This window comes from Hemiscyllium ocellatum, chromosome 8, assembly GCF_020745735.1.
Source record: "Hemiscyllium ocellatum isolate sHemOce1 chromosome 8, sHemOce1.pat.X.cur, whole genome shotgun sequence".
In the NCBI taxonomy this organism is placed as follows: Eukaryota; Metazoa; Chordata; class Chondrichthyes; order Orectolobiformes; family Hemiscylliidae; genus Hemiscyllium; species Hemiscyllium ocellatum.
In genome coordinates, this window is record NC_083408.1 from 76929444 (window position 1) to 76946646 (window position 17203).

Consider the following 17203-nt stretch of genomic DNA (forward strand, 5'->3'; position numbering starts at 1 on the left):
AAAACTAGGGCACATGGTATTGGGAGCAAAGTACAAGATTGGATTGAAAATTGGTTGGCTGATAGGAAACAAAGGGTAGTGATAAACGGCTCCATTTTGGAATGGCAGGCGGTGACCAGTGGGGTACCGCAGGGATCCGTGCTGGGACCGCAGCTTTTTACAATATATGTTAATGATATAGAAGATGGTATCAGCAATAACATTAGCAAATTTGCTGACGATACAAAGCTGGGTGGCAGGGTGAAATGTGATGAGGATGTTAGATTACAGGGTGACCTGGACAAGTTAGGAGAGTGGGCAGATGCATGGCAGATGCAGTTTAATGTGGATAAATGTATGGTTATCCACTTTGGTGGCAAGAACAGGAAGGCAGATTACTACCTCAATGGAATCAATTTAGATAAAGGGGCAGTACAGAGAGATCTGGGTGTTCTTGTACACCAGCCAATGAAGGCAAGCATGCAGGTACAGCAGATAGTGAAGAAGGCTAATAACATGCTGGCCTTCATAACAAGAGGAATTGAATATAGAAGCAAAGAGGTGCTTCTGCAGCTGTACAGGGCCCTGGTGAGACCACACCTGGAGTACTGTGTGCAGTTCTGGTCTCCAAATTTGAGGAAAGACATTCTAGCTATTGAGGGAGTACAGTGTAGGTTCACGAGTTCAATTCCTGGAATGGCGGGATTACCTTACACTGAAAGACTGAAGCGACTGGGCTTGTATACCCTTGAGTTTAGAAGGCTGAGAGGGGGAACTAATTGAGACATATAAGATTATGAAAGGATTGGACACTCTGGCAGCAGGAAACATGTTTCTGCTGATGGATGAGTGCCAAACCAGAGGACACAGCTTAAAAATACGGTATAAACCATTTAGGACAGAGATGAGGAGCAACATCTTCGCCCAGAGAGTGGTGGGTGTGTGGAATGCTCTGCCCCAGAGGGCAGGGGAGGCCCAGTCTCTGGATTCATTTAAGAAAGAGTTGGATAGAGCTCTCAAAGATAGTGGAATCAAGGGTTATGGAGATAAGGCAGGAAGAGGATACTAATTAGGAATGATCATATTGAATGGCGGTGCTGGCTCGAAGGGCTGAATGGCCTACTCCTGCACCTATTGTCTATTGTCTACTGACTCAATGGGCCAAATGGCCTGCTTCCACACTGTAGGCGTTTTATGATCTAACAACAAAGACTCGATTTTATAGTAATCATGAATCAACCAAACGGTTGTAGAAAGTCATCTTGTTTACTATCCTTCAGGGGAGAAAACCTACTGTCCTTACTAAGTCTGAGTGACATGTCAATTCAGACCCCTGGCAAGATGTTTAACTATCAACTACCCTCTGAAATGGCATGGCAAGTCACTCAGTTCAAGGACAGTTAGGGATGGGCAACAGACACTGGCCTTGCCAACAATACACACATCTTACGAAAATGTAAAAAAAAAAATTACAAAAAACTTTGAATGGATTATATTCTTGACATTTTCAGAATGATTTTGCTTTCTGTACAAAAATTGCCTTGAATGTGACCCATTGCAGTTTGGCCTTCAGACCCGATCAGGACCTCGTTATGCAGCAGTTTGTTGTTCTGTTTAATGTCAGCCCGTCACTCCTGTCTATTATTAGTCAGATAGACTGTTTCTCATCCACTGCTCCTCCAACTATGCAAAAGCAGAATCAGTCAACATAATTTGATAATGACTCTCACCAATGCTGCCACTTGCTTTGATGAATAATGATGTCAAAGCAGCAACAGAATCTGAACTAACAGTCGAGTGTCAATATATCTGCGATACACTGTTTGAATCTGACTGTACAAACATAAGTTAGAGGTAAATTTGCATTTTAACACATATTAGGCCAGGAATGTTCTGTAACAATGTAGTCAGAAATCCCTAAAGAAATAAAGTTCTTTCAGATATGCTGAGGACAAGTGCTCCATAAAATGCAAGTACTTATTTTTCTAATTAAACAGCAACCACAGGCCGGTGGGTGTGTCACAATAGGAAACACTCCATTGTATAAACAAAGTGACAAGTTACCATTCAACTGCACGATATCCAACAATGATCTGTTTGCTGTTTAATAAAATAAACCATTCTTTTGATGCTTTCTCGATGATTTCTAGAGAGCCTTAAATAAGGTAGGATTGGAAAAGAGTTTCCTCTTTATGGAAGAATTGGAGTCATTCATTGGTGTGTTGAGAATTTTCAGAATCTTCTTTTCATCTGATCTTTTCACGCTGACTTTCATGGACAAGATGGCTCTAACATGCTCCTTTCTGCAGAGAATGGACCATTTGATTAGGATGAATAGTTGAAAAGAGTTTCATTGAAACAAAAACTATATTTACAATTGTGGAATATAGATAAAGTAGTGTTACTTCTGCAATCATAATTACTTATGCACGGTAAATGAACTCACACCACTGTATAATTGTTTCAGCCAAGAGCTGAGTCAACAAGAATGTGAAGGAAATACATAATTGTTTTTGTAATAGCTAAAATGTGCATACAAGATTGAAATGTCCCTGCAAACAATGGTAGATGTTACAGACAAATAGATAAGGTGCTGTGAGGGGAGGGGGGGTTAAGCTAGATATGACTGTACAAACAGTAGCTATATGCATCTATTTCCCGCTTCTGCAAAAACAAGAACAAACCACAATCATGAAGTCATGAGGTCATAAGGTCATAACAAGTAAGAGAAACAGATGGTAGTGAAGGAGGATATACCTAACAATGGACCACAGCAGGATGTGGTCAAACGGCCTTGTGAGGCCAGAAAGTTTGTCATAGACAAGGCTGGATAAGGCAAGAGATAAACAAGAGTAATGGGCACCGGTCTTAGAGAAGTGGGAGATGTAAACAGGGGAGGAGCAATGGGAGGAGGGAATAGGAACGAATTACATAAATAAATGAACTATTGATTCAAATCTTGTCTCAGACTGAAATTATTGAAATGAGTGAGCTTCGTTTCTCACACAATCAACAGAAAATTGAAGAATAAATATTCTGTCCAGCACACTGACAATCTATGGTCAATAGTTGACTGCATATATGTGGGAATTGCTAACTTAATCAAAAATTCTAGAAGTGAATCATCCAATTATAATAAAATCCTTGTGCTTAAACAGGAATCAGAATTCTCAATTTTGGAACTTGCCTTCTTTGAATTTTTGTTTCAATTGCGTATGATATTGCACTCAAGAAATTTCTATACTGGAAGCTAAAGAATCAGCATTAGCTACAGTACTCTGTAGGAACATTGCTGTCTAGGTTGACTGATCCCACACTTTAACCACTTTCACTCTGATAATGCCATTGCTTTAAAGCAGCTGTTAAATGTACTTGATTGTATTAATTGCACAAGCATTTAAAAAATTATTTTGTTTTGTATCCTGCCATAGGATTGCCAACTAAATGCATATCAAACTCTAAGGTCTCAATATTCCAAAAATGAAGCAGATACTTTATGGCACCTATAGGAAAACTCCCTGGAAGTGGCTGCAAGGCCCCTTTGAAACAAATGCTATGCCCAGATTGTGAGGCTTGAGTCAAAGGTTTGCATGTGTTGCACCATAATTTTGCAATTTTGGAAAGTCCAAACTCATTCATTAGAACTTAATAGAGACTTTGCCCGTAGCCTTACAGCATAGCACAAATTCCAATCATTTCTATGACATCAAGAGACCAATGCTAATGCAATGCAGAGTGTAAGACTGCACGTCAAAAGCAGCACCAGACAAATCTTTGAATGGGAAAGGATCTTTATGGAGTTACAACAGATTATTTGCATACAGGCTATTTGCATACCAAAAAGAATCATGCCCTATTGTGCATTAGTCAGTTTGCAGAGATTTCCATATGTTGCAAATATACTACAGCATTTGCATGGCAACTGATCATGGCATGACTACATCTTGTGCCATTTAGTTAGCTCTCGGACAATGCCACAAACACTTTTGAACAATTCAAATTCAGTCTGGAATATCTGAAAGGAGCTGTAATATCTACAGAAACTGACTGTGCGCTCAGTTCCTGTAAAGATTTTTTGCTGGATCTGATCGCCAGAATTTTCTAGGAAAATAGGAAATAACAGGAAATTGCACGAAAATGTCATTTAATTGAGTAAAACATGGCAGAGTCATGTATAGCAGTTGTCTGGTTTTGTGAATTGGAATTTTTTTTGCTATTATGTTTAGCTCCACTCACCATATATTGAATAGGATTTTGCTGAAAATATTATAATAACATTACCTTTTAATAAACAGACATTTTTGTCCTTACACTCTTGCATCTTTCAAAAACTGGAAATGTCTTATCAAAATAATCAGGATGACTACAAAACTTAAAACACTGAGAAGAACATTTAAAAACTTTGAAATCTACATGATATGATCAACTACCTTGAAATTTGTTTTTTTTGGAAAAGGACAGAATTCAATTAGTAAGAGGTCACTGTTTTTCCTTTGTTATAAGTGTTAGGTTCATATGTATTGGTGTTTTTGAGTTGTATAGTTTTATTTTCTGACTGTTCTTACCCAATATCTGGAAAATCTCGAAAAAGTGCAGCAACTTCCACGATAATTGCATCAACATCTTTTAGTCTGATGATTTCAGCTATTTTAAGGAGGGCTGATTCGAGAACTGTGTCTTCAGATCCCTGGTTAAATGGAAAAGAAAAACACTTCTCTTCTTAGCTACTTTAAAAAAGAAATTATATGAAACTGGTGACAGAACACTTATCAATGTATATTGATGATGTGGTGAGTTGAAATGAGCTGTAACCATTACCCAAAACCTGATATAAATTGATACAATGATCAATACATCCTTTTGTTTTTGTTATTATTAATGATGGTACACCACCAGATTTACACTTTGTGGCAAAACAGATTGAATGTAATGGCAATTTTGTCAATTCGGTCATCCACCAGCAGCTGGAAGAATGTCACCGCTCGGAGAGCCCAAAATGCAAATATTTTCTTGTGGGCTCCAGACAGGGTCTCGTGTTCAAAAGTTCCCAGTGAATGATTGAGGAAGCCAGCACTGAGATTTGGGGGAAGGCTATGGGGTGACTCTGGTAGTCCTACCAAAGTGAATACTTCCTCACTTCCCCCATGACATGGTCCAACTATTCTTGTTCAATTAGAAAACCACTCTATAGTCCTTTACAACTGTTTTGAAATGGCCTTAGTCAATCTTGTTTACCAGCATCTTGAATACATTACATTCATCTCCCTAGATTGGAAACAGTTAAGGCCCAAGCATTGATCCTGTTACAATGCTGCCTATACAGAAATGACCTGTTTATTCTTAATTTGCTTTGTGTTCAATCTCAGTTCATAATAATAAATTATTTGCAATTGCACATACCCTTATTTTATGTAACAACATATTTTTGTGGTACCTTGAATAGCTTCTGAAAATCAAAAAGTACTACATACATTGGTTACCCTTTCTCTAGTTTTCTAATTATATCAATCAAAAACATTAATAGATTTGTCAAATACTGTTTCCTAGTCATAAACTCTGCTGATATGATGAATGCTTCAAGTGCCATATTATCACTCTCTTAACAGTAGATTCTAGCATTTCCCATACTATTTATTTCACACTTTTTGGTCATTAGTTCCCTGTTTCCTTTCTCTAACCTTTCTTGAATAGCTGGCTTACATTTGCTAACTCCAATCCATGGGGCCATTTCCAGAAAGTCGAGGAAATGTCAGAACTTCAAAATTGATGTATCTCCTGAAATAACTCTTCAGGGAAAGCATCCTATCACCAATCATCCTATATTTACAAATGCATAGTCTTTGATAATAGCAATGCCTGTCAATGAGTTGGACATTCAGCAGTGCAATATCCCGAACATTTATCCGTTTATGTCAGCCAGACTGCCCTGATTGGACCTGATTAACAGACCCAATCAGGGAACTCATATTCTAAGAGGTCCAACTGGCTGACTTTATCACAATAACCCCAGTGTCTAGAGGCATGTCATGCAAAATCCAGGATTATGGGCCATCAGGGTTTGATTACACTGCTTTCATCAATTAGTTTTTCTTTAGTAAAAGCAATTATTTTAAATTCCTCACTCTAATTAGAACCTTGATTCCACACAATTTCCGATATGTTATTTTTGTCTTCTACTATGAAGAAAGCCCTAAATGAGTGAGTTTTTACTTAGCTGACCACAGAGTCATGGAATCATATAGCACAGAAGCAGGCTCTTTGGCCCAACATGTCTATATTGAGTAATAATACCAAATAATACTAATCCCATTTATCTGCACTTGGTTCATATCCAACAATGCCCTGGCTTTTTAAATGCTCTTCAAGATGTTTCTTAATGTAGCGAGAGTAGCTGCTTCCATGATCTTCTCAGGTGGCATGTTGCATATTTCTACCTCCCTTTGGGCAAACAAATTTTCCTCAGTTTTTCTCTAAACTACTTACTCCTCACTTTAAATGTGTGCCATGTTGTCTTCATCATTTCTGCCATGGGAAAAGATTATCATAACCTATCCTGTCTATGCCTTTCATAATGTTGTATACCTTAATCATATCCTCCCTCAGCCTCCTCTAATCCAAGGAAAACAAACCAAGCCTATCCAGCCTCTCCTCATAACTAGACTTTTCATTTTAGGTAACAATGTGGTGTGTCTCCTCTACACCCTCTCCAGTACAATCACATCCTTCTAATAGTGTGGTGTTCAGAACTCTGTACAGTATTCCATCTGTCACCTAACCAAAGTTTAATAAAGTTCTAACAAGATTTCTTTGCTCCTATGTTCAACACCCCAGCTAATGAAGGCAAGCATCCTGTAGACTTTCTTCACCACCTTGTCTATCTGAGCTGACACCTTCATGGATCTATGGACTTGTACACAAAGGTCCTTTTGTTCCTCAGTACTCCTTAGGAACCTACCATTCATTGTGTATATTCTTCCATTATTAGATCCCCAAAATATATCACCTTGCACTGATCAAGATTAAACTCCATCTGTTAGTGCTCTGAAAAATTACCAGTTGCTCAATATCAGACCTGAAAGATGGTGAACTATGTTTGGGTAGAGAATGTGGTGCTGGGAGAGCACAGCAGGTCACGTAGCATCCAAGGAGTAGGTGAATCGATGTTTCGGGCATAAGCCCTTCATCATTTAAGATCTTATCCACATCCAGTAGCTCTATGCACAGGTTGCCTTGTGGTCTCTAATAGGTCCCATTCACTGGTAATTCTCTTCCTCTTAATATACTTATAAGATTAGATTCCCTACAATATGGAAACAGGCCCTTTGGCCCAACAAGTCCAGACTGACCCTGTTAAGAGTAACCCATCTAGCCCCATTCCCCTACATTTATCCCTAACTAATGTACCTAAACACCATAGGCAATTTAACATGGCCAATTCACCTGACCTGCCCATCTTTGGATTGTGGGAGGAGACCCACGCAGACATGGGGAGAATGTGCAAACTGCACACAGACAGCTGGAATCGAACCTGCCTCTCTGGTGCTGAGGCAGCAGTGCTAACCACTGAGCCACCATGCCGCTGCCAAATTCTTTGAGGTTTTCTTTAATCTCATCTGCCAAAGCTATTTCATGGTCCCTCCATGCCCTCATTTCCTTTTTAAGCAACCTCCTACGTTCTCTATACTTTTGAAGGGCCTCCCCTGTACTTGTGCTGTCCCTGACATATGCTTCCTTCTTTTACTTTATCAAATTTTTGATATCCCTTGACATTTAGGATTCCCTGGATCTACTGCTCTTGCCCTTCACTCTTAGAGGTACACGCTGGTGTTGAATTCCCACTATACAACTTTCAAAAGACTCCCACTTTCCAAATATAGACTTACCTGCAAGTATCTGCTCCCAGTCTATGTTTGCCAGATCCTGTCCAATGATACTAAAAATTTCCTTCCCCCAATTTAGTTAACTTAGCTTTTACACTATTCCTAATCCTTTCCACAATGACCTTGAAACTTACAGATTTATGGTCACTATTCCCAAAATGCTCGCACACTCAAACTGCAACCACTCGATCAGCTTCATTCCCTTGGATGAAGTCTAGTACTGCCCCATCTCTAGCAGGATTATGTACATACTGGTACAAGAAACCCGCTGCATGCACTTTCAAAATTCCACCTTGTCTAATCCTTTCACACTTAGGTGAACCCAGTTAATGATAGCAAAGTTGAAGTCCCCTACAACTGTAACCCAGTTTTCCTCACACCTTTTTGTGAGTTGCCCACATATCTGCTCCTCTATCTCCCTGTGACTGTTGGAAGGCCTGTAGTACAATCCCAGTAACCACCCCTTTTTTATGTCTAAGCTCTACCCAGACGGCCTCATTTGAAGACCCTTTGAGGACACCCTCTCTCATTGCTGCAGTGATGATTTCCTTTATCAATAAAGCAATGCCCTCACCTCTTTGACTTATCCCATATTGTGCCTGAAACTTCTTTACCCTGGAATGTTGAACTGCCAGTCCAGTTCTTCTTCATGTCTTAGTGTTTGCAACAATATTATATTCCTTTGTGCTAATTAATGCTCTATATTCATCTGCCTTATCCAGTCATGTTCCTCGCAATAAAGTAGATACAATGCAGCTTTCTAGACCTCTAATGTGCCTTATCATGCCCATGCCCTTTCTGGCTTCTAGACTGTCTTCCTTCTATGTCTGATTGGACCTTGCTCCCGACTTTGCATCTGCTTTGTGCCCCATTCCCTGCCAAATGAGTTTAAAACCTCCCCAACAGCACGAGCAAAGGATGTTGGAGCCATTCCGGTTCAGGTGCCACCTGTCCAGCTTTTACAAGTGCCACCTACCCCAGAAACTGTCCCAGTGATGCAAAAATCTAAATCCCTCCCTCCTGCACTATCCCTTTCGCCATCTGACCTATTTTTCTGTTCCTATATTCAGTAGCACATGGTACTAAGCGGAAGTAATCTGGAGATTAGTGTTAATAGTCTTCCTCATTAGTCTACCCCCGAACTCTCCGAATTTCTGTTGCAGGATCTCTTTTTTTAAACCCATGTCATTGGTACCAACATGTATCACAGCTGCTGTTCATCCTTCCCCTTCAGAACACCCTGCAGCCACTCTGAGGCATCCCTGACCTAGCACCAGGGAGGCAACACACCATTCGAGAGGCTTGTTTGCTGCCACAGAACTACCTACCACTTCCCCTTACAATCGTGACCCCTTATCATGAAAGCTCTCCCAGTCATTTTCCTCCCCTGATGTGTGACAGAGCTAACTGTAGTGCCACAAACTTGGCTGCTGTTGCTTTCCTTGAGATGCCATTCTCCCCCAACAGTATCCAACATGGAATATCTATTTGAAAGGGGGATAGTCACACAGGACTTCTGCACTGCCTGCCCACGCTTACTCGTCTTTCTAGTGGTCACCCAATGCTTTACTATCAGTGTAGTCCTTACTTATGGTATGACCAGCTTGCTCAACATGCTATCCACAAACAGAGGTCCATCAGTATGTGGAGAAAGTTCAGGGGAAAGAGAGTGGTGTAATGGTATTGTGACAACCCACAAAGAGAAACAAAACCCGAAACTACTGTATAATCTCAGTGGGTTCGGCAGCATCTGTGGAGAGAAAGCAGAGTTAACGCTTCAGGTTCAGTGACCCCTCTTCAGAACACTTCAGTTTTTCTGGATGTGAAGTTTTTCCTGCAGTTTCTATTTTTGTTTCTGATTTCCAGCATTGTAGTTCTTCGCTTTTATTTCTTTAGCTCACAACACAGGAGATCCTGGTTAATTCCCAGGGGACAGGGTTTAAAGCACTACGTTATAGCTGATGGAGTTTAAACTTAATTCATAAATCTAGAATATAAATCTAGTCTCAGCAAAAGTGCCAATGATACCATCAGGGATCATTGTAAAATCCTATCTGGTTCACTATGACGTTTAGTGACCTTATTGTGTTCGGTCATCCTTTTTATTGAGCCAGTCTCCATTATCATTTCACTCGAAGTGATTGTCTCAGTCTGTAGCTGACCAACCTTATTTGATTAGCTTTGTGTGTTGCACTATAAACTTAATTTGGATTTCCTCACAATGTTTTTACACTTGTGCTATCTGTACATCAGTTTCTCCCAATCCTTTGGGCAGTTTGTTTTCCTTTATTACTGTCACATCCTAGCCTGTATCATTTTCATAAGTCACTGTGTTTACTTACATAGAAATTGAATAATTTCTGTAAATGTTGAGTTTCATTCTGTATCTGGTCTGCCACTTGTTTCTCCTGATTTTCTGTTTTACAGCTCAACCTTTTCTTCATAATTCGAAGGATATATTCTGTCATCAGCTGCTGATAGATTTCCATCAATAGATCCTGTTTAAATAAAGAAAGGAAATTACAGTAGGGTGTACATATTGAACATTCTATTCCCATCTGAAAGCTAACGTTATAATCAGGCTTGAAAATATCTTTTTTCTTATGAATCTTCTGGATCCAAGTAAAATGTTTATGAAAGATCTTTTCTTTAAAGTTGATACTTTTCCCTCTAGTTTCCTGCTGCTACTTCTCTTTTACAGGTTGATTTTTCAGATTGAGCACATTCCGCAGACTGTTATTGTTATGAGGGTTACATTTTTCCAAGATAGAAAATAATCAGGAGGCCTACGTTTGGGTCCTGATTTCACAATGCAGCAAGTCTACCCGCTTAATATTTGGAATGATGACCAATCAGAGCAGCTGAAATGAGGGGTGGTTGGCGGTCTCCTGAGTTGACTGGGGGTGGAGAGGGTAGCAACAGATGGAGGTGTGATATCTCTGGTGAGCTCAGCAGCCATTTTCCTCACTCCCAGCATTATTCAGCAGCTCTGTTTGCAGGAGAACTTAAATTCAATTTCAAGTCTTTTTGGGTGAATGGCCAAGGTTCGCTAATTCCTGGCTTCAAACTGAACACTGCATAAACATATTGTGTTCTTTGGACTCAGCATTATGCCCATACCTCCTATGAATGGAAGATTTACAGAGAAGGTGGATCTCCTGTGTGTGAAAGCTTTCTGCTAATCAATCCTTACATCAACTACTTTGTCTTCTGCTGATTACCATCATTTCCTTGATGCCGCCTCTAGTAAAACCACAAGGAGGCGTCAGTTTGTCAGGAATCCAGCACGTTGCCTTTCACCATTACTTTGTCAACATCGGTCCCAGCCCCTCCTTTTCCAAAGGTGCTTCTATATCTCTGGAGAAATTTCCCTTATGTTTCCATGAGGGTTGCAATATTGATACCCCAAATTTATCAGTGGTAGCAAACTTTTTACACTTGATTTTGTCTACATCCATTCATGATTCAACATAGATCCCTTTACGTGGGGTGCGTTGAACAGAAGTGAGTCCCACTGTTGTTCTTGTCCTAACCCAAGACTACTAAATGTCCCATTTGTCATCCTGCTTGAAGTTAGTTAAGATAGTTTAGAATGATTCTGAAACTTTGGATGGCTTAGTGTTCCATCATAAATACTTTTATAACTTGATTTATCATCAGTATGCTAACATTCTCTCAAAAGGTTAGCAGAACGTTTACACAGCCATTGCTTGTTAGCTTTACGGTTATTTGAAAAGTTGGTTCCCATGATGTGTTTTCTCTCATATCAAGAATACATTGTCCGTGACGTACCTGATAATGTGGTGCTTTCAATTTCTTTAATTTTGTAAGATGCTTCTCTGTTATTTCAAGTATTTCATCTATTGGTTCTGTACACTCAAGCCATTTTTCTGTCACCAGCTTTTTACAGTGAGGCTGAGGGAGAATATAAAAGATTTAATCTAATTTAACTCAAATTATTTAAATGTAAAATAACTTTCTTTCAAAATCTGACTGTGACCAAAAATCAACAGGTTGCTCAGCTAGCTGCTTCCAAATTTTAACAGAATCCTACTTAATGCAGATTTGCATATTGTCAAAAGTAAAATCTGCAGAAAATGACAGGAATTAAGCAAAGCATAATGAAGTGTTTATAGACCATATACTCAAGAAGATGAAGATTATTAGTTAACCTTTCACAATTTTATAAGAAGCTACTTCTACAGTCCTTGCAAATTAAGTTAGTTTGCTTTGTTCTTATTGTACCTTTAGTTTACAAAACAAAGTCTTTAAAATAATGTCTTTTTTCTTCTTTTCCATTTCATTCAGAACTGAAAGGATGCTCTCTTTCAACACAAGGTTTGTGATTTTCTCATTTGTATTGTGATTCCTGAAAACAGATGAAAAATGCATAAATCTCACATGTTTAAACTGGCAGAGCATTGAGAGGAGACTTGTAAAGATAAACCCATTGGATTAATAATTAAAACAATTATCTGATATCTGATGTGTGACCTTTCTAGTGAAGAGAATGGGACAAGAATCAGCCGAGGACCATCAGGAGTTCTCAGTAGTGCTGTGGAACTGAGCTGTCGGCCCCAGCACAGCTCTCAGGTCGGTGAGGAAAACTCATGTTAGTGTGGAACCAGATATAGTTATGTGAAAAGTAGGTGATTTTTGTCTCTGTCTTCACCCTGCTAATGGTGCATCAAGGTCTGATATAAATCCATCATGTTAACTATTACTGTTGAGCTAGGCTTGTGTGATGATTGCAAACAAGTTCTTGTACCTTACTACTTCATTAATGGAAGGTCTGTTCGCCCAGTTGGTTGGACAGTTGTTTCAGCATGAACAGCATGGGTTCAATTCCTCCTCCTGGCTGAGATTATCATGAAGGGCACAGTCTTTCTCAATCTCTCCTTCACCTGAGCTGTAAGGATCCTCAGGTTAAACCACCACCAGTCACCTCTATCTAATGAGAAAGCAGTCTTATGGTCTGGGAGGACTACACCCCTATTTTATTGATCAATCTGAGAAATCTGACACCTTTTCGCTGACTGTTGTCCAAACATAAATATTTAAAAACATTTTGCAGTAATTGTTAGATCTTTCTGCCTTACACAGAAATCTACAGAATGGTAATATTTGACCATGCATGACACTGCTCCTGTTTTCAATATGACAGGCAGTACATCAGGCAGTATATTAAACTCACCTGATAGATTCACAGCTGTTGATTATTGAGATTACAACAGAAATGAAATTTGGATGGTTCAAATGGCTTTTTTCAAAATTCTCTGCTGACATCTGAAAACTGAAAAACATTTTACATTTTATTCCATATTATATATATATATCATGATAGCTGTAAACAAAATATTGCTTAAAAATGTGTTGCTGGAAAAGTGCAGCAGGTCAGGCAGCATCAAAGGAACAGGAGAATCGACATTTCGGGCATAAGCCCTTCTTCAGGAATGAGGAGGGTGTGCCAAGCAGGCTAAGATAAAAAGTAGGGAGGACGGACTTGGGGGAGGGGCATTGGGAATACGATAGGTGGAAGGAGGTTAAGGTGAGGGTGATAGGCCGGAGAGAGGGTGGGGGCGGAGAGGTCGGGAAGAAGATTGCAGGTCAAGAAGGCGGTGCTGAGTCTGAGGGTTGGGACTGAGAAAAGGTGGGGGGAGGGGAAATGAGAAAGCTGAAGGAATCTGCATTCATCCTATGTGGTTGGAGGGTTCCTAGGCGGAAGATGAGGCGCTCTTCCTCCAGGCGTCGTGTTGCCATGGTCTGGCGATGGAGGAGGCCAAGGACCTGCATGTCCTTGGCGGAGCGGGAGGGGGAGTTAAAGTGTTCAGCTAAGGGGTGGTTGGTGCAGGTGTCCCTGAGGTGTTCTCTGAAACATTCCACAAGTAGGCGGCCTGTCTCCCCAATGTATAGGAGGCCATATCGGGTGCAGCGGATGCAGTAAATGATGTGTGTGGAGGTGCAGGTGAATTTCTGACAGATATGGAAGGATCCCTTGGGGCCTTGGAGGGAAGTGAGGGAGGAGGTGTGGGCACAAGTTTTGCATTTCTTGCAGTTGCAGGGGAAGATGCCTGGAGTGGAGGTTGGGTTGGTGGGGGATATGGACCTGACGAGGGAGTCGCAGAGAGAGTGGTCTTTCTGGAACACCGATAGGGGAGGGGAGGGGAATATATCCTTAGTGGTGGGGTCTGTTTGGAGGTGACAGAAATAACGAAGGATGATACGATGTATCTGGAGGTTGGTGGGATGGTAGGTGAGGACCAGTGGGGTTCTGTCCTGGTGGCGATTGGAGGGGCGGGGTTCAAGGGCGGAGGAGCGGGAAGTGGAGGAGATGCGGTGGAGAGCATCGTCGGCTATGTCTGAGGGGAAATTGCGGTCTTTGAAGAAGGAGACCATCTGGGTTGTTCAGTATTGGAATTGGTCTTCCTGGGAGCAGATGCGGCGAAGGCGAAGGAATTGGGAATATGGGATGGCGTTTTTACAGGGGGCAGGTTGGCCGGAGGTGTAGTCTAGGTAGCTGTGGGAATCAGTCGGTTTATAGTAAACGTCCGTGTTGAGTCGGTCGTCCGAGATAGAAATGGAAAGGTCTAGGAAGGGGAGGGAGGAGTCTGAGACAGTCCAGGTAAATTTGAGGTCGGGGTGGAAGGTGTTAGTAAAGTGGATGAACTGTTCAACCTCCTCATGGGAGCACGAGGTAGCACTAATACAGTCATCGATGAAGTGGAGGAAAAGGTGGAGAGTGGTGCCAGTGTAGCTGCGGAAGATGGACTGTTCCACATATCCGGACGACCGACTTAACACGGACGTTTACTATAAACCGACTGACTCCCACAGCTACCTAGACTACACCACTTCCCACTCTGTCCCCTGTAAAAATGCCATCCCATATTCCCAATTCCTTTGACTTCGCCGTATCTGCTCCCAGGAAGACCAATTCCAATACCGAACAACCCAGATGGCCTCCTTAACAAAGACTGCAATTTCCCCTCAGACATGGTTGACCATGCTTTCCACTGCATCTCCTCCACATCCCGTTCCTCCGCCTTGAACCCTGCCCCTCCAATTGCCACCAGGACAGAACCCCACTGGTCCTCACCAACCACCCTACAACCTCCAGATACATCGTATCATCCTTCGTCATTTCCGCCACCTCCAAATGGACCCCACCACCAAGGATATATTTCCTTCCCCACCCCTATCAGCGTTCTGGAAAGATCACTCCCTCCGCGACTCCCTCATCAGATCCACATACCCCACCAACCCAACCTCCACTCCCAGCACCTTCCCCTGCAATCGGAAGAAATGCAAAAATTGTGCCCACACCTCCCCCCTCACTTCCCTCCAAGGCCCCAAGGGATCATTCCATATCTGTCAGAAATTCACCTGCACCTCCACACACATCATTTACTGCATCCGCTGCACCCGATGTGGCCTCCTATACATTGGGGAGACAGGCCGCCTCAGAGAACATTTCAGAGAACACCTCAGGGACACCTGCACCAACCAACCCAACTGCCCCGTAGCTGAACACTTCAACTCTCCCTCCCACTCCGCCAAGGACATGCAGGTCCTTGGCCTCCTCCATCGCCAGACCATGGCAACATGATGCCTAGAGGAAGAGCGCCTCATCTTCCGCCTAGGAACCCTCCAACCACAAGGGATGAATGCAGATTTCTTCAGCTTTCTCATTTCCCCTCCCCCCCACCTTTTCTCAGTCCCAACCCTCAGACTCAGCACCGCCTTCTTGACCTGCAATCTTCTTCCCGACCTCTCCGCCCCCACTCCCTCTCCGGCCTATCACCCTCACTTTAACCTCCTTCCACCTATCGTATTCCCAACGCCCCTCCCCCAAGTCTCTCCTCCCTACTTTTATCTTAGCCTGCTTGGCACACCCTCCTCATTCCTGAAGAAGTGCTTATGTCTGAAACATCGATTCTCCTGCTCCTTTGATATTGCCTGGCCTGCTGCGCTTTTACAGCAAAACATTTTTAAGCTCTGATCCCCAGCATCTGCAGTCCTCACTTTCTCCTTGTAAACAAAATATTGTACGTCTTAATTCAGTTTAATTAATTAGATTATTAGGTTTCTTTGCTTTACGTATTTCTGAAATGTTCAAAATCTGACAAAGGATTAAATGGGGTAGAACAAAATAATTTATTTCCTTTGATGGGAAATCAAGATCAAGGGGATATCTTAAAATTAGTGTGAGGATAATGAAAAGTGAATGTAGAATCAACTCTTTTTATGTAAAGGCCAATGATAATTTGTGTTGTCTCTTACTTAGGCTGCCTGAGATTGAAAAATATGTGTTAGGCAAAGAAAGAAAGACGTTGTGAAACTTGAAAGGGTTCAGAAAAGGTTTACAAGGATGTTGCCAGGGTTTGGAGGATTTGAGTTACAGGGAGAGGCTGAACAGGCTGGAGTGTCGGAGGTTGAGGGGTGACCTTATAAAGGTTTATAAAATTATGAGGGGCATGGATAGGATAAACAGACAAAGTCTTTTCCCTGGAGTCAGGGAGTCCAGAACTAGTGGGCATAAGTTTAGGGTGAGAGGGGAAAGATATAAAAGAAACTTATGGGGCAAATTTTTCACACAGAGCGTGGTACATGTATGGAATGAGCTGCCAGAGGAAGTGGTGGAAGCTGGTGCAATTGCACCATTTAAGAGGTATTGGATGGGTATATGAATAAGAAGGGTTTGGAGGGATATGGGCCGGGTGCTGGCAGGTGGGACTAGGTTGGGTTGGGATATCTGGTCGGCATGGACAGGTTGGACCGAAGGGTCTGTTTCCATACTGTACATCTCTATGACTCTATGATAAATAAGTCATCTTTTTGTTATACTTTAATGAACTTGTCTAAACTTGTTACAACCCATCTTTGTATTCATCGCATCCTGCGGTGGGACTTGAGGTAGGGACACTACTAATATACCTTTATGCTCTGGTTAGATAGTGAAACAGCCTTGAAGATTGAATAGGTTAGAGCTTTTCCAAAGTTGCAATGTACTATAGTCAATATTGCTCTGAATGTGCTACTCTGTTTCTCCTAAGCTTCAAATACATTATCCTACTTGATCATCCTCCTCTTTGCATCTTTATTTACCCCCTCCTTGTGAATTGCATTCTTCAGACATCCTCATCGCAGTTTTCATGCAACACAATAAAAATTGGCTTTTTTTACAAAAATTCTCTCCTGAGGCTGAATCAGTGTTGAGACTAGCTCATATTTTGCAGGAATTTAAATCTTGCAGCTCAAACTAAGCCATTACAGTTTTCCTAAAATGCGTTTTGTTGAAAACACAGGAAGAAAATAGTTTTATCCAAATTGTTTCATCCTATGAT

General features: G+C 41.4%; 1 protein-coding gene across 1 annotated transcript in view; it reads right to left on the reverse strand.

Annotated features, from left to right (window-relative positions):
- Positions 1–2125: 2125 nt before the first annotated feature.
- The window catches only part of LOC132818201 (exocyst complex component 3-like), a 77248-nt gene continuing 62170 nt past the window's right edge, over positions 2126–17203 (reverse strand). The window contains exons 5-8 of the mRNA XM_060828977.1: positions 11652–11774; positions 10202–10357; positions 4545–4666; positions 2126–2282 (exon numbers count right to left, since the gene is read on the reverse strand). Coding sequence (XP_060684960.1) covers positions 2126–2282; positions 4545–4666; positions 10202–10357; positions 11652–11774 — 558 coding nt within the window. The remainder of the gene's footprint in view (positions 2283–4544; positions 4667–10201; positions 10358–11651; positions 11775–17203) is intronic.